Source organism: Notolepis coatsorum, assembly GCF_963971535.1.
Source record: "Notolepis coatsorum genome assembly, chromosome: 8".
In the NCBI taxonomy this organism is placed as follows: Eukaryota; Metazoa; Chordata; class Actinopteri; order Aulopiformes; family Paralepididae; genus Notolepis; species Notolepis coatsorum.
This window is the reverse complement of record NC_140172.1, coordinates 101,728,768-101,747,679: the sequence shown is the minus strand read 5'-3', so window position 1 is coordinate 101,747,679 and position 18,912 is coordinate 101,728,768. Positions and strand designations below refer to the sequence as shown.

General features: G+C 45.0%; 1 protein-coding gene across 1 annotated transcript in view; it reads left to right on the top strand.

Annotated features, from left to right (window-relative positions):
- LOC311233518 (rap1 GTPase-activating protein 2-like) overlaps positions 1-18,912 on the top strand; it is a gene marked incomplete at its 3' end in the record, with an annotated part of 221,692 nt that overhangs the window by 176,268 nt on the left and 26,512 nt on the right. The window contains exons 3-5 of the mRNA XM_084320484.1: positions 9,672-9,756; positions 15,682-15,717; positions 16,890-16,937. Coding sequence (XP_084176610.1) covers positions 9,672-9,756; positions 15,682-15,717; positions 16,890-16,937 — 169 coding nt within the window. The remainder of the gene's footprint in view (positions 1-9,671; positions 9,757-15,681; positions 15,718-16,889; positions 16,938-18,912) is intronic.

Here is an 18,912-nt window from a genome sequence, read left to right as displayed (position 1 = left end):
TGTACATTGGAATACTGACATACATTTGACATGGAAACTGTACATTGGAGGAGGTTGGGTAGGTGGGGTGGGGTTGGGTGGGGCTGTACATTGGAATACTGACAAAGCCATGCTTGGTCTTTATTGTACAACTGGGTTAGGACATTTGTAGGGGCCAGTTTTGAATTGCAGTCTCCCGTAGGTGTTCTTTGAGAGTGTTTTTGAAGGTGGGTAGTGATTTACATTCCTTTACAGCTTTGGGTAGGGCGTTCCACATTGTTGTGGCATAATTGCGAAACGTGTTTAGTCCCTTGTTTGAGCCGAATCTGGGTTTTACATGATTTGTGGAGCTCCCTCTGGTGTTGTGATCGTGGTATTCACTGACCTTTGGGAAGTATTTTGACATGTACATGGGTACCTTGGTCGTGTAGTGTATCTTGTAGACCAGGCCCATTGCAAGTTGCTGTACTCTGTCGTCTACTCTAAGCCATCCTAGGTTGGCAAAGTGTGCAGGGGTGAGGTGGGTTCTAGGAGTCAGGTCAAGCAGTAGTCTGACTAGTTTGTTTTGAGATGTTTGTAATTTGGTTCTGTTTCGTTAAGGGGCTCTGCTTGGCATCACCTACTGCACTCCCTCGCGTACGTGCACGCGTACTGAATAACATTCCACAAATATACCTTTAATACCAGTATTAGTCTGACCACACCCCTCATCAGCTTACCTTCATAAGCAGGTGTGTGGTCACCTGCTCTCCTCCTTCTCGCTTTCACCACAAGGAAGTGCCTTCGGTAGTACCCCACTTGACGTGTTGTTAGTTGAAAAGAGTTGTGACATTGTGTTTCCATTGTGCTTAATCTTTTCTTCTCTCACTTTGTTGTATAAGAAAAGGTTTGGGTCATAATGTATTCCGCAGAGAGTAGACCCGCTAGACCTACTCTTCACCACCGGTTCTCCATTCCCGCCTCCGTCGTGCGCTTCGGTGCTGGGCTGTTGCCACTCTCGTGGTTGCCGACCCAGCCCGGGAGACTGCCGGTGGATAGTTTTCCTCACCGACGAGCCGAGGGTTCGGTGCCGTCGCTCCGGCGATGGCCTGATCTCGACTCTGGTTCCTCTGGTTCTGGGGAATCGCCCGTTGATGAACGGGGGATTGTTTTGGAGCCGGAGGATTTGCGACGCAAACTTTTCGCGTCTGCTCGCTCGCGTCGCAAGATGGTGACGTGCAGACGCGAACGGCCTGGGTTTGGGGAGCTGCTGGAGACCAGCGAGGATGCGTCCGACTCTGGATTTCTGATGGAAACTGAGGACTTCATGGAAGAGGCGGACGGATTCTTGTATGATGGTCCCGTGGAGGAGAGTATCCCTCCTCCGGAGACCCCGGAGGGGGGAGAAATGGCTCCATGGGGCGCCTTGTTCGAGGATGTCGAGGAACCACCTTGGCCTCATCAGCAGGATGCCCTACTGTCGGCCGCATCGGATTGTGGCTCCTTGACCAGTCGCAGCCTGCTGTATGCGAGGGATGCGGGGTCGGTGGAGGAAGGTTTGCAGGGGGAACTGCGGGCCTTGTTTCCCGAGCTCATGGCGGTAGCCGCCACCGCAAACGGTGTGCCGCTGCCGCTGCCATTGCCTGCACCTGTCCCTGATGACCTCATAGGCCATCCCTGGCAGCGTCCCCCAGTGAGAGGGGTGGACGTTGTCTACCCATTTTTCCCATCGATGGGGGCCTATGTTCGTCGGGGTTAGGCGGTGTCCAACATCATGGGACTAACTCCCGCCTACGTACCAGTTACGCGGGTGTCGGGGTTAGTCAAAGGTATGGGGGAGGGTGTGCCTCGGCTTGACAATCCGATGGCCGCGCTCCTCTGTCCGGATATGGTGTGGGAACCCCTATGCAAGCCGGTCCTCCAGGGGAAGTCGGCTAGGCGATTGGCTTATTGGGGTGACCAGTCATTCATCGCTGGTACACAATCGCTGGCTGCGGCGTCTAACATCGCCCACCTGGCTAGATTTGTATCGGGGATAATGACGGGCGGCACGGGTCTGAACGAGGTAAAATGCGATCAGATCACCCAGGTTGCGGGAGCTGTCCTGCACCTTTCCCAGGTGCTGGCCATAGCCATGGGGGAAGTGCGCGCCCTGGCCACCCTGGGCCAGCGGCATCTTTGGCTGGAGCAGGCCCGTGTGCCAGAGAAGAAGAGAGCCCCTCTTCTGACGGCCGCCCTCTCCGACGCTGGCCTGTTCGGGAAGGCCCTGCAATTGATGACCTCAACATGCAGAGAGATGGCAGAGGAGAGATCCATCCTCCAACCCCATTTTCCGCCTCCCGTCCTTGCCGGTGGGGGCAGAAGGCTTCCGCGACGTCGAGCTGTCTCCGTCGCCGCTACCACTGCCTCCGCCGCCGCTGCTGGCCCTGCCAAGAGGGCCAGGGGACGAAACGGCGCTTCGGCCACCGCCGGCCCATCCCAGACCGGAGGAGACGGTAGGGAACGTCGTGTCCAGCAGACTGTAACCTACCGTCCCTCCGGGGCTCCCCGGGGTGGCAAGACTCGAGCGGCGCGAGGTGGCAGACGCCGTTAGGAGTGACTTTTTCCCCTCTGTATCCCCTCTCCTACACCCTTCCCGGCCCCTCTATGATTTTGTGCCTTAAACTTTATTATTTAATAAAAAAAGTTCCCCGACATAAGGGGGACTGTGTTTTGGCCGAACAAACTGTGTGTTTCTTCAAACAAATCATATGGTGGGGTTGTGTATATATGGATCTACCCTGTTTACGTTGGGGGGTGAGTTGTGTTGTGTTACGAGGTTAAGCAAGGTCTGCAACTTACACTCGGTAATAGGTTCTATTTAGCTTGATGCTCCACATGCAATTAGAACTGGTGTTATTCCATTGCTTTAACTAAGTATATGTGTTTTCACAATGCTGTGTTGTTTAGTTGCAGTAATGCTCGTACGCACACTTTTTCACGGCCTGGCCGTTACTCTCGTTCGGCGTTTTTTCCTATGTATGACATAGGCAACGGGTATAGGATTCACGCACAGGCGACTTATGTTGTTGTAAAACCTTTTACACTTTTGTGGGTAGCAGGCATTGTATTAGCTTATGCTATGCATTGCTTTCTACCGGAGGTTTTTCAAGATGGCTACGGTTGTGTTCTGTGTGTAGGGATAAAGGGTGTGTTTTCGGGAGGGTGTGTCGAATAAACCCCTCCTTTCCCACTTGATTGGTTTAGGGGATTTTTGATCTTTTCTGCTGAGCCAGTCAGGGCCAAGCCAGTGCTTGACAGGGGGGGGGGGGGGGGAGGGGTATTCTACCGACTCCTGTTATGACAGGATCCGGTGGGTTTTTCCCCGCCCGTTGTAGCGTTGTTGCTATGGCGACGCCTTCCATGAGCTGGTGTCTTAAAGATGTCGAGGTTGGGCGCAGGGCTTACGGGCCTGCTGCGCCCGGTTTATGTGTCAAACTTGAGTCTATTGGTCACGTGTCTCACAGTTTACATATCTTTTTTCTTGACCGTAGTCTCATGTGGGAAGGTGTTTCTGGGAGGGTCTGGTCTTACAAATCATGTGATAAACAGGGTTTTTACTCCCAGCTGTGCAGTTGGGTCATACGGGTGATGCCTTTTCTTTATTTTTATAAAGAGTTGAATGTGTCTTGATGGATTGGAAATGAGGGTCCCTGATGGAAACAAGACTAACGTCTTTCTCAGGTCTGCCTCCCCTTATCCTATTGTGTGTATTCCTGTACTGCAGTCTGTTGGGTAGATTTTTTCATTCATTCATTCATGGAGTTGATTGCATCTCGCCCCTCTTGTCGTTTCCCTGGGCGTCTTGGGGATTCAATATGGTGGTCTAAACGGCCTATTGTTGATGTGGGTATGTCCAAACGCACACATAGTGCTGGCTCAGGATGTGCTTTTGGGCCATTGGCTGACTAGCGCGCCTTGTTTGCTTGGGTGAAACAGCGTTTTTATGGAGCAATTGGGATGGGGGTTTTTCCTCTTCCGACATCCTGTGTCTTGTCGATGGGTTCCCGTTCATGTCAGGGGATGATGACGGAATGGGTCTGGACATATGGGGAAGGGTCTCACGCCCTAGGGGTGGGCCACCGGACGCGGTTCATGCCGACACGTCTGGGTGGCGCCTTCTTTTTTGTGTTGGGATCAAACGCGCATATCTGCCCCTTCTCCTGGGGTTGGCAGGTCGGCGTGATTAGGGCACGGGACTGGTTCTGGTCGCGCTGGTCCAGATCAGTTGCACCCGTTGTCCGCTGGGGATGCAAATCTGCTGTTCTGGTACCCTGAGGGACTTGGGGTTTTTTCAGGGGGAAAAATGCTAGGTCGATCCGGGTGTCACAGGGTTGAGCGTTATGGGACCCTTGTTGGGTGCGTTGTATTCTGCACTGTCGTAATGGCTTACGGCCGTGCCGACCTGTACGCGCCCGATCTCGTCGGATCTCGGCCGCTGTACGGGTTGGTCTTGATTGGTACTTGGTTGGGTGACCTCCTGGGAATACCGAGTGCGGGGTGCTGGGGCTGGTCTTCCATTTTTACGCTCTTCTCTTGCGTTTTGGCGCTGAGGGGCCTTGGGTGGGTTTAACCTCCTCGGGGGACCCTGTGCTCCCCGTATCACCGAGCCCGGTCCGGGGTGATGCTCGTTGACCCGTAGGCCCGGGATAGCCCTGTTGGGAACCGGAACGCGGGCTGCGGCGGTGCCGCAGATGTGTTTTGGGGTTTCTTTCCTGTGGGGTTATGGGACCAACCGTTGCATGGGGTGATGCCTGGGTGGTTGGTTCTCTGGTGTGTTGCTGCAGTGTCAACTCCCGGTTCTCCGGTTGAGGGTGCCCCTGCACGTTCATGACGTCTGCCGATCGTATGGGCTTTTTCTGTGGGCAGCTGTCAGGGGCCGAGTGGTCTATGGATCCCACTTCTGACGTGCTGTTTAAAAGCTTGGTTATGCGACAACGCCAGCATACGCCCCTTCCGCCGGGTCGGCTGTTTTCAGCTGTCCTTTCTGGCGCCTGCCTCGTCCGCAGTTTTCCAGGCTTGGGTTGACAGCCTGTTGCCTGGTCTTTTTCCCCGGTGCACTGCCTGCTTCCGTTGGTTAACTCTTGTGTGTTATGACCATGCTGTCTGCCTGTTGCAGGGCCTGTGTTCCAGGCGGTGTGCTGTTGGGGAGGACAGGGCCCGCTCGGCTGAGGGGCCTTTGTCCGAATACGCTGGCGATGTGGGGGGGGGGTCACTAGGTGCCCCCCTGGTGGGGTCTTGATGCTGGCATCATGGCCTTCTCCGGGCCCCCATTCCAGGGAGTCCAGTCCTTTTGGTGGGTCTGGGTCTTCCTTCGCGCTCCGCTGCTACAGCCTTGCCACAGGGTTGGGTTTGCCCTTGACCCCGTGATTCTGGGGGCAGTGACGAGGTTGTTCCTACGTTCGTTCCCGGGTGGCATGCGGGTTGTGCGTGGGTGTAGTCGTGGGGTTAAGCCACGGTCTGCTCACCCTCTGCGTTGGGTTGCTTGAGTGCCTCTTCGCACGGTCGGGTCCGTCGCCCTCCCGTGAAGCCCCTAATAGGGGGGATGCCCTCCATTAGGGGGGGTCGGGGGGGCTCGGCCCTCCCTGTTCTGATGGTTGTGGGGGGCTGTCAGCGGGGTGTATTTGTCAGCCAGCGGCTCCGCTTGGCCTCCCTTGTGCAGTAGGTGATGCCAAGCAGAGCCCCTTAACGAAACAGAACGTTAGGTTATGGCTATAACCAAGTTCTGTTAGTTAGGGGTGACGCTTGGCATCAGACGGCCGCTGCAGCCCTTGACCTCACCTTGTGGTGAAAGCTTGGGAAGGAGGAGAGCAGGTGACCACACACCTGCTTATGAATGTAAGCTGATGAGGGGTGTGGTCAGACTAATACTGGTATTAAAGGTATATTTGTGGAATGTTATTCAGTACGCGTGCACGTACGCGAGGGAGTGCAGTAGGTGATGCCAAGCGTCACCCCTAACTAACAGAACTTGGTTATAGCCATAACCTAACGTTTTTAGTGCCTTTGAGGTGCTTTGGTACCATGAGGTGCAAGCATAGTCGTAGTACCCTTGAATGAGTGCTCCTGCCAGAGTCTTCAGGGTATTCTTGTTTACCAGGGAGGAGATCCGGTACAAGAATCGAGTTCGTTGATTGACTTTTTTTATTACATTGGATGCCATTTTGTCACAGGAAAGATTAGCCTCTAGGATGGAACCCAGGTAGGTAATTTCATCTTTCCTTGTGACAATATTGTCACCCACTGTAACTGAGAAGCCGTCTGTTTTGCTGAGTTTGTTATTTGAACCGAAGAGAATGGACTCTGTTTTGCCCATGTGTAATGATAGTTTGTTGTCGGCGAGCCATATGCAGATTTTGCCTAGTTCCGAGCTGAGGGTTTTTTCAACCTGTAACTTGTTCTTGTCAGAGACCAGCAGGGCTGAGTCGTCCGCAAACAGGAACAAGTTGCAGTCACAAGCTGACGACATGTCATTTGCATAAATTAGGAACAGTAGTGGTCCTAGTATGCTTCCTTGTGGAACACCACAGTTCACTGTGAGGGGGGGGGATAGGGTACCGTTTACCTCCACCATCTGTTCTCTCCCCTCCAGGTAGGATTGTATCCAGCTCACTGATAAACTATCAAAACCAATACTGATACTGGTGTCATTCTGTGTTCAGGCATCCACAGTTTCAGTTTCACTTCCAGAGAGAATTTTACTTCACGACCAGACTCAATACTAGAGAACAGATGACATATTACAACAATGGCAGAGGATTATTTGGATTTAAACACAGTGGAGCTCAGATGATCTGTCCGGAAAAGTATGTTTCTTCTTTTTATTTTATTGTGCGTTGAGTCCGGCGGGCCGCGGGGGAGAATGTTGATGTGTTTGTTGGCGCGCGCGTGTGTCGGCGACACGTGTGTTTCTTTCCATTGGTTGCATTTGGTTAATGTTATTGGGCGCACAAGAAAATGAACGAAAACTGTAATGAACCTACAGCTGTTCCAATGTAAATGTGCCTCTCCTCCGTGCACTTTCGCCGCTCTGAAGTCTGAGCTCGGTGTGCCCAGCCACGCGCGCTGTTCTCGCACGGACCTCGCGAGTGCCTGCATGTGGATGTGTTTGCGCTGTGGGGCGTATTCGTTGCATGGGTGCGTGTACCGCACCGTGATGGCCGTACCATAAATTCGCGGGACGAATACACGTACCATTACACCCCTAGCGCACACACATTTACACACACACTCCCGCGTGCGGGGCTGGCGGTTGTGTGTAAATGCTTGTGTCCCTCTCTCTCTCTCGCCCTCTCTATCTCTCTCCCTCTCTCTCTCTCTCCCTCTATCGCTCTCTCTCTCTCCCTCTCTCTCGCTCGCTCATTCTCTGCTGTCTCTGTCGGCACCCACGCACGTCAACCCGTTTGAGGAAGTAATTCCACTCGCTTTGTTGTTGAGCGAATTGTTGATTGTGGGCGGTGACTACAACCAGTGCCTTACTCACCTCAGCAAAACAGTCAAATCAGAATGGCTTAGTTGAGTGAGGGAGGATCTCGTGAACTCGAGACTAGACTGATGAGTCAAAATGAGAATTAGAGACACAGACCCCATTGATATAAACCCCCATTGCTAGGAAACAATGCTAAACACTGGAAAAGGCCATGTATAAGACACAGGACCTTTAACACTTTCTCCGCCAAAAACGCTGTACAGCGTTATTGGCCGCCATGCGTTGAGCGCCAGACCTCGCTGTACAGCGTTATTGAGATCAATATTTCATTTTTTCGCCATGGCATTCATAATTCATATATACACGCTGCAGCTGGACCCTATAGGTGACGGCAACGACGGCTCAATACCGCCGCCTGGTGGATGGTCGGGCGAGTTACACTCACCTACAGGATATGGCTGATGTGCGTCGATTAAACTCATCCGGCCGTCAGATATCGTTGCATGACTCCCGACAGACTCAATGTACATAATGGATCGCTTTCTAAACATAATAATCGATATGATTTCGGCGTTTATTGCGACATACAAACCGGAAATGGACCTAGGCGATTGGCGTCGTATACCTGGGATCTTTCACCGCCAGTCTCTTTGACTCACGGTAAGATGAATATAATGTTATTTTCAACCCAATTGTGAGTTTCCTTGTGAGCAAACCGATCTGATCAATATATCACCCAACCTACATAAAGCATTTACTGATGATCGGGGAATTATAAACGACCCCCCCCCCCCCTTTTCTCCACGCATGATGAAGCATAACGTATACCGATCATATACAGTTGAATTTTTTATTTTATGCGTTTAGGCCTATAACTCACGTTCTAGGAATTACTGCAGAAAACGATAAAAACATACTTATATTCTAGAAGGTATTTTTGTATGAATGTATGAATGAAAAAGTATAACGTTCCCACATCCTGAACGATAGATAATCGATGTTGAATGGGCCATAGTAATGTCAATATAGCAATACAATTTAAAAAGTTATAGCCCTGCAAAGAAGGTAAACATCTTCATAGGCTTACAGTGGTGGCAGATTTGGTATATTGATGGGCATAACCAATGGCGGGGAATGTGTTAATGATCTCATTTTAGCTGCTGATTCTGGCAATCCCGCCATTATCGTGCTTTTAGACCTCACAGCCGCGTTTGATACCATAGACCACACTGTTCTACTGTCGCGGCTTGAACAATATGTTGGCATCACAGGCGTCTGCCTAAGCTGGTTCAAGTCCTACCTGACTGGCCGGAGCTTCTCAGTCCAGCTAGGAGAATTCTTCTCACCTGCCCTACGTTCTCTCCTCTCCTTCCCCCCCCACCCCCCTCGGTTTCCCTTACTCACTTCCCGACTGTCTCCCCTACTGACTCCTGTATTTGTTATCCGTTACTTGTGGTTTTATGTTCTTGTGTATTCATACTGTTCTCCGTTTCCCTGTGGTTCTATGTTTCCTTTTTTTTGTGTGCCTATTGTCAGCAACTTTGGGTCATTGAAAAGCGCTATACAAAATAAATGAATTATTATTATTATTATTATTATTATTGTAGTCCAAAATGTGGCTGCCCGTCTTCTCACTGGTACCACTCCACTGGCTCCCTGTCCATTTCCGCATTGATTTTAAATGATTGCTGACTGTTTTTAAAGCACTACACCGGCTGGCTCCATTGTACCTGCACCACCACACCCCATCCAGAGCCCTAAGGTCTGCTGACCAGCTGCTGCTGGAGGTGCCCAGGACCAGGCTCAAAACCTTCGCTGCTGTTGCCCCTCGGCTCTGGAACAGCCCCCCCCCCCCCCCCCCACACATAAGATCTGCCCAGAGCCTAGAGGCTTTTAAATCACTGCTTAAAACGCACCTCTTTCCCCTGGCCTTTGACCAGAGTTAGCCTGCCACTTGTACACTACGTTTGCTGTTACTCTGGACTTTTTATCTAATTTCTTGTCTCTTTTATATTGCACCTTGCTCTTGTTTTCTTAAATGTACAATGCCTTTTTCTGTCATTTTAGTGTAGTTTTACTTGTTACTGCATTGTACTGTATGTGTTTTTATCATGTCCTACCTGGGAAGCACCTTGGTTGGCTTTTAGTCATTTGTAAATGTGCTATAAAAATAAAGTTGACTTGACTTGACTTGACTTGACTTGATGATGATGATGATGATGATGATGATGATTGTGGTTTTCAGGAAGCAGGAGCTACTGACCATCTCCAATGTGCCCCTGTCAGACTGCCCCCCCTCTCCACCCCGCACCGCACCCCCCACCCTGAAGGTAACACACACACGCACACATACATGGGGACATTCCATAGACGTACATGCATACTTACACTTTTAGGGACTCCATGTCAGTGTAACATGATATCACCAAGGGCTTTTCACACAGTAAATAAACAACAATATACAGTAAAGGAACGTGCAACAGATATCAGTGCTGTCAGGAACGTGCAACAGATCTCAGTGTTGTCAGGAACATGCAACAGATCTCAGTGCTGTCAGGAACATGCAACAGATCTCAGTGCTGTCAGGAACATGCAACAGATCTCAGTGCTGTCAGGAACATGCAACATATCTCAGTGCTGTCAGGAACATGCAACAGATCTCAGTGTTGTCAGGAACGTGCAACAGTGCGCCGTTTCCATTCAAATGAATGACAAAAAGCTCTGAAAATACACGTCTTCTCATAATTCTATTGTTGAATTCTAGACCTCAGGAATTTGTATTGGCCCATAGTCATTGTGACATCTTTGACTGATTGATTGGTTGATTGATTGATTTAAACCTTTATTTATTCTGAATGAACATTGAGGTGTTACCCTCATTTGCACTGTTGTCAAGATTACAAGTGAAAACAGTTCAAGTACATATAAAAGAGAAAAATACATTTGCATAAATAGGACAAAAACACAGAGAAAAAACTAAGAGAGATCAAATCAAATTAAAAACATACTGAGGTAGGGAGGTTTGTGATCATGTTTCTTTTAAAAAGAGTATTGATTTTTAGTGTGAGTTGAAGATCATTACAGGAAGCTGGTGCATCAAAACAAAAGACATACAGTAGGCCTACTTGCCAAGTTCAGACTGAACATGTGGGACCTTAAGTGTAAGCCAATCCATTGAGCCGGTCAAATAAGGCAATTTTCCATCAATGGGTCTCATTCCCGAACGAATTTACGACCCAAAATTTCCTCTTGGACAGATTTCTGCCCATTTAAGACATATTAGGGCTGGTAGCGCGAGTCCCCAAATTTTCCTGAGATCAGATTTGAGCGTGGCTGAGAGCAGATTTAAGAGTGCTGAGGAGCACACTTATGATTGATTGACTAATTGAAAATTTTATTAACTTGACAGACTGTGTTCTCATAGTGATTCCTTCATGTTAACGCTACAGGCCTCCTTGGAATTAATTACTTAATCATAATTAAAATAAATATGACAATATTTGTACGATAAGAAATTACGCATTTGATGTCGGAAAAATTTATAATATGGATTCATCTGATCACAGGGCAGCTGCTTAACCATATCTGAACCAGCTATTTTGGACAAATGTATAATTATTACTTTAATTACTCAGATATTCAAACACAATTATGCAATTATTGTGAAATGATTGAAAATAATAATTATTTAATGCCTTTGTATTTCTTATTACACATCTGTTTTAATGATTAATTATATACATTTGAAAGAATGCAGGTCAACATGCAATATATCCCATTGATTGGTATACAATGGGACAGACCTTTGTTTGATTGATTGATTGATTGATTGAAAAACTTTATTAACAGATTGCAGAATGGGTACAGTACAGTACAGCTCAATTACATACAATTGTTAAGGGGATGCAGACCAGAGAAAGACGTTCATCTTGTTTACATCAGGGTCCCCCATTTTCAATTCATCATAACATATATGACACACACGACATACAGATAGACAGTACTGCTACATCTATACATTTATGACATACCAGATTTGCAAATACAGTACTGTTTGTGATACAAAAAGAGTCCAGAAAAGAGAGTATATACATTTGACATAGAAACTGTTGGAGGAGGTTGGGTAGGTGGGGTGGGGTTGGGTGGGGGGGGGGGGGGGGGGACTGTGCATTGGAGGTGGTTGGGTGGGTGGGTGGTTTTGGGGGGGGGGGGGGGGTAGGAGGGGGGGGGGACACTGTACAAGCAAAACTGTACATTGGAATATTGACAAAACCATACTTGGTAATTTACTGTACATTGGAGGGGGTTGATATAGCTATACACCTGCATTCCTTCGAATATATCATTAATCAATTAAACTTATATTGAAATACACTATATAGCCTATACACCAACACTGAAATGACAGTGGATAAATAAATAAATAAATAAGAACTAAAGCTGATCGCATGGAAATAGCAAGTCTTGTGTGCGCCAGTATGGCCTACGTGTCTAATGAACAGTATAGGCTTAATATATTCTAGTTACTTGTTTCATTAGGATTTAGTAGATACTATGCTCTGCCTCTGCTCTACGTACAGTATAAGTACAGACTGTACTGTACCTATACTGTACGTAGCGCAGAGCATATAGTATCTACTAGGGCTGGGCGATATGGCCTAAATATGATATCACGATATTTTCTGACCTTTCGGCGATACACGATACGCATCACGATGTTTTTCTTTTTTACCCCAAACAATTCATTATGAGGCTTACCAAGACAGTATTTGATTTTGCAAGCTAACATTAAAGACAAAATAAAATACCCATGCATTTAGCATTTTTATATTATATATTAGATTTAGATTATTAGATTATATATTGCATATATTTAGCAATGAGATATTATATGATTTAGATATGAAATATGATGAATTGAAAATGGGGGACCCTGATGTAAACAAGACTAAAGTCTTTCTCTGGTCTGCATCCCCTTAACAATTGTATGTATTGAGCTGTACTGTACCCATTCTGCAATATGTTAATAAAGTTTTAAATCAATCAATCAATCCAATAGCATTTTAGCATTTTTATGAAACTACTGTATATATGTATGTCTCTAAATGTTTTGATGAATTGAAAATGGAGGACCCTTATGTAAAAAAGTCGAAAGTCTTTTTCTGGTCTTCATCCTCATGTACTGTATAATTGTACCCATTCTGCAACCCTTTAACAAAGTCTTCACTCATTCATTCTGACGGACACATAATAATTTTGATTGACAGTCGAGTCTGCCAATTACGTCACAGCGCTTGCACCCGCCCTGCTGTTCTTAGCACCAATCGGCAAGCGCTTGACTTCCTGAATGTCCTGTGTGCTGAACAACGTCAACAAAGCTACTAACGTTAGCTCCCCGCGGCCGTCGAGTAGGAGACCAGAGGACCACAGGATGACTAAATGAGGCATAATGATTTTTACGAATGTTATAATAAAAGCCTTTCCATACATCTGTCTGATTGAAAACTTTATTAACAGACCGTGGAATGGGCATATCTCAGCACGGGCTGAGATATGAACGAGTAACGTGTGGACAGATTGACGCGACACAATCCTCTTGGGCAAAACATCACGATATCCACGATACGTTGAAAAAGTGTATCGTTAATGAACTGTACCCGATATTTATATAATATCGTCATATCGCCCAGCCCTAGTATCTACTAAATCCTAATGCAACAAGTCATTAATGGAATAATAAGCCTATACTGCGTTCTTTCATTACACCATAGGCATTAATGGAATAATAAGCCTATACTGCGTTCATTCATTACACTGTAGGCATTAATGGAATAATAAGCCTATACTGCGTTCATTCATTACACCGTAGGCATTAATGGAATAATAAGCGTATATACGGCATTATGTATTAATATGATGACAATACATTAATCTAATCTCATTTCGCTGGGTCGCAATTTAGACTCGCAAAGCGCTTCCGCATCCATTTCCACACAGCGTCATTACTTTGCCTTATAAGGAGCTCTGGAGGCGTTGTTTTGTATGCAAATGACCTGAACGGGAACGCGCTTTTGAGTTTAAGACAGAATCACATTCGCCAAGCAGATATCAGATAATATCATTTGTGCGACCGTTTCAGCCACTTAAGACATATTACCAGCACGTTCAGGACTCGGAGTGAACTTGTCATTGATTATGTCTCAGTGGTTCCAAGATAAGTCTTCCAGAATAACTCTTTGAAAAATTTTCGGGAATGCGACCCAATGTCTATTTCGTCTTTCTTATAGAGAAGACCAACCCACCTTATCATACAGGATGCAATGATGAGTGCTGTAACTATCACCAGTAGGGGTGTAATGATGCGACCTCACAACGATTAATTTCTATTACGATTATTCAGGCAACGATTCAATGCATCATGAAATCTCTTCATTTGACCACGATTCGATTCGATAATCTTTTTTATCTATTTATTCCCCCAAAAAAATTTGAATACACAAATGTGGCTTGGGGAACTGATTCACTCAGAATGAATGCACTATAGGTCAATAAAAACAATACACACAACAACAAAAAACATTAAAAAAAAATTTAATACTTTTTTTTTTTTTATTTCGATTAATTTCAATTATAATCGATTCTAACATTTTCAAATCGATGCAGTTTAATCGTCACATTATAATTGATGCATTTCGATTAATCAATGCATCGTTACACCCCTAATCACCAGTTATGAATCTAAGAGCACGGTGTCTAGGGGTAATCATCATTAAATTCAATCATCAAATTCTAAACTCACATGGGTAACATACCGGTAGCCTACATGTGAGGTGAACACAAAGTGTTAATGATCCAGCAGCCACTGCTGCCTTAGGGCTTGTGTCCATAGGGGACGTTTTATGAGTTGTCAGCTCCTTTCTGTCATTCATTTCTATGCTGGAGAATCGTCAGGCGCGCTCCTCTTCCCGGCGACGCGCCTCGCGTTTTATGAGCTCTGGGCGGCAGCGTTTTTGGTCGGAGCGCTCTCAGCTCATAAAGTTGAAACTCGTTCAACTTTTCTGGAAAGGAGCGCGCTCATCAATGTAACTCATCGAGGAAGGGGCGGAGCCGCGGCTGGCGCAAGCTCTGGGGAGACCCAGAAAAAACACTCAACGCTTTTTTTTCTTCTTTTTTCAAAGCGGTCCGCCTTGAAAAAGAGGTTTTGAGTGGACACATAGCCTTATTTATCCTCAAACACTGAAACAGTAAAACAGTGGAACAAATAACTCTCAATCGACTGGCTGCCAAATGATCACTTATGAAACCGTTTGAAATTTCCGGCCAGCTCGCATGCAGAGTCTTGTTTATATTACTCAGCAATAAGACGTAGTTTCAGTATTTATAGCCTGAGTCACCCGAGGCTCATGAAAGTTTACGACCCCTCAATATCGCAACCTGTCTGCCGGGGTTCCATATAGCCTGCAGCCTTGTCATATCCTTCTTCCATCAGGCTTCTGTTCCTTTCTCATTGGGGTTGTTCTGATGCGTGCTATCCATAGCAGCTGCCCCCATGAGACAGATGAATGTCATCTGATTGTCTTTTTTATCCCAGTGATGGTTCTGAGAATGTTTCATTTGCATCATTTTGAGTTTTTATTTTCTCTTCAATATTCAGATCGTCTTGCCTGGCCACACCTCAGGCTGTGTGCCTCTGGGAGTGGAAGGCAGTGATTTGATTGCATTAAGTGGAGGAGATATACTGCAGCAGGAAGCCTGAGGAGGGAACCAGCCTCTATAAATGATGGGGCTGAGTTCAGATTTGCAGAAGTAAACAGCTCATGGGCTGACATTTTGCCTGATTCTCAGACCAAATTCCACTCCGTTTCACTTCATTGTTATCTCCACCAGGCGAAGCCGAGGGAGGATAATATAATAACTGGACTTTTTTAATAAGAAGTCTTTATTTATCATGCAGTGACACACACATGCGATGGGCAGCACACACAGGAACACACTGTTTTTGGGTCGTAGATAAGGGCTGCGGCGTCACGCCCCGGTGACCAATCCAAGTGCTCCTGTCCGTCTTCGTCAGCGACAGCGTTAGCGATCTGTTGTGCATGTTTTTCCATTGGGTTTATCTTATCGGGAGGGGAAACCCTTGCGAACACGGGATATACAGTATAAAGATATTATAAAATTATCTTTTTTGTAATGATTGTTACATCTCTATCTCTTTCACACTTTGACCTCCACTCTTGTGTCTAACTGTTTTTCAGACTGCCCATTTTTTTGATATGATGGAGAAGATGGAGGTAAGTGTTAACTCTTGTGCTCACTTTTATATAGGCTAACCTATCTCAAACTGCCCTCTTTTCTTGATCCTCCAATCACAACTCTTGCTTCCCTCGGACAAACAAAGATCTTCCAAACTGTTTGGAGGATCATGAAAAGAGGGCAAGGTTTGAGATAGATCAATTCCACACCCACTGGAACCTAACGGGATTTCCCTCCAAAACGTGTGAAAGTGTGCAATTAAATCAAGTGTACCTTAAATGGGAAACTATCTTTGACATTTTGAATATTAGTTATAATGTGTAGTTATGTTGAGTATTGTTCAAACCAACAGGTACTATATTAGCACAACGCTAGCTATTTAGCTTAGCTCTAGCAGGTAGGCTACCCGTGGTTTTTGGTAAGGGATACTACCGATGCTAACAGCTGTTACAGTTCACTAACTGTTCACATACTCAAGTGCCAATACAGATACTTCCACCCTAGATAAGTTGTTAGACAGAGGTGTTTGTATGTATTATCATATGCTGATTATTTTCAAGTATTATGATGGAAACAGAACTCACACAGACCACAATAACCGACAGTTAATGGAATAAGAGGTTTAGCATGTCCCAGTATCCCGGATAATATCATGTATCCAATGATTTTATTCAGGTTTTATCCAAGCTATTATGAATGGGATATGACGCTTACATGCGCCAACTCATAAACCAAATACAAAACATTTCTGTATATGAATATACGTGTACAGTAAATGCACCCCTCTAACTCATAACCGTTTCATCCTGGTCCAAACCCGTTACTAACCCATGGACCATAAACCGTTAACTAAATTCTAACTACATTACTTATTAGGATTACATATACAATGTCTATCCATACGTCTGACTCTCTTGTAATCACCCCTTACTTACCAACCCCTTACTCACTAACCCATACTCATACACCTTTACTCTTACCAACTCTCCTTACTAACCCATCACCTCTACTTATTACACCCTTAACTCTAAACACTCATTCCCTACTGTACATGCGTCTGCCCTTAACCCATGTTTAAACCCCTATTTCATCCCCATTATCTCTTCACTAATCCTCTGACCGTATAAATTTATTCTATCCTAACTCACTACTACTTATATACCTTATTATCTAACCCACTTGACCTGTCCTTCTGCTGCCGCACATAAAGCAGGTGCCAGAGGCTGCTGAGATGAAGACTGTCCCTCAAAGACAGAAGGCATGGGCTTACTGTCTCTGTCTGTCTGTCTGTCTGTCTGTCTGTCTGTCTGTCTGTCTGTCTGTCTGTCTGTCTATCTGTCTGTCTGTCTGTCTGTCTGTCTGTCTGTCTGTCTGTCTGTCTGTCTGTCTGTCTGTCTGTCTGTCTGTCTGTCTGTCTGTCTGTCTGTCTGTCTGTCTGTCTGTCTGTCTGTCTGTCTGTCTTTCTTTCTTTCTTTCTTTCTTTCTTTCTTTCTTTCTTTCTTTCCCCATCGGTTTGGTTTGGCATTATTCATACTTGGTTCATCGGTGATCTCAGCGTTTGCCTACTCACTCACTATGTCTGTTCATCTGTACATTTATTGGTCTCACTATTCATCATCGGTCTGTCTTCATTAACACCTTTTTGTATCGAACATGATCATTTCTCCCTGCCCTTATCCCTTCCCAGTAAACCTGGGATATTGTGGGAGAGAAAAAACCCATAAGTCCCTCTGTCTACCTGTCTACCTGGCTATGAACATCTGTTAAGATTTAAACCTGCACTACGGAACTTCTTCATTAAATACTGTACATATTGCTTCTTTAGTAAGTTAAAACATGGAGTTGGGCCGAGGAGGGCTGAACAAGAGAAAATCCTCCCAACCCTCCATGAAACACAGTGAAATCGCCCGTACAAGCTCAAATGTGAACGACACAAATGTAAAACAGTGCCGAAATGTCCTGTTCTGTTGCCGTTTTCTCTCATCCACAATGTTTTAATGAGGTGCCAATCTTCCACCTGTAGAGGTAGAACATGTGACCTTTAGACAAAATTGTGCCTCTTGGTACTGCACTTTGTTTAAATCTTTTTTAATTGGTCTGATGTGTGGGTTGGAGCTATTACCTGGACAAACATCAGGTTCTGCCAAGAGAGGTCTGGAGAAATGTACAGTGTAATAAGTTACTATATAGTTCAAGTCAAGTCAAGTGTTTATTAATCCCCTTGGCGTCATAGCAGCATGGGTGATGCTAGGGGAGGTACAGGCAGGGGGGGAAAATATATAATATAAAATAATAATGTATAATCCTTTTCGATGTGCCTCCTGTATGAGGGCATTTGCATTCGTCATGGAGGAGGAGAGGAGGATAACGTTCTCTCAACATGGAATATATTCTAATCACTTTTGTAGTCTAGTTAGACAATTAGGACAGCCGAAACCCGATCAATCTTTCGCCGTCGACTAAAAACACACTTCTTCAATCAAAATAAAAAATAACATTCTTACTATACTATCATGCACTCTTCCTACTATACTAATATGTCTTTACTACTATGCACTCATCACTGCAGCACCCAAGTTTCAAGTTTCTCAAGTTTCTTTATTAGTTGTCATAGTAAAATACAGAATACTTTTCCATGAAATGCTTTCTTTCTGTATGAGCTCCTGGGAGTGTGCTAGATAAAAATAGATACTGTTTCAGCACTGTTACTAAGTTGTAAGAGTCATACCCTTCCTGCTGACTTGTCGTACAGAACCTGTAAGTCGCTTTGGATAAAAGCATCAGCTAAATGACTAAATGTAAATGTAAATAATATAAAACAATATAAATAATAATAGAATAGAATAATAGAAATAGAATAGAACATAATAATAATAATAATAATAATAATAATAATAATAATAATAATAATAATAATAATAATAATAATAATAATAATAATAATAATAATAATAATAATAATAATAATAATAATAATAATAATAATAATAATAATAATAATAATAATAATAATAATAATAATAATAATAATAATATAATAATAATAATAATAATAATAATAATAATAATAATAATAATAATAATAATAATAATAATAATAATAATAATAATAATAATAATAATAATAGAATGGCAGTATATTCTATCGATAATAGTATACAGTTATATTGTGGTATACATATACATAGTAGCACACTGCGCCAGAGTCCGTGCAGTGTTTAGTAATTAAGAGT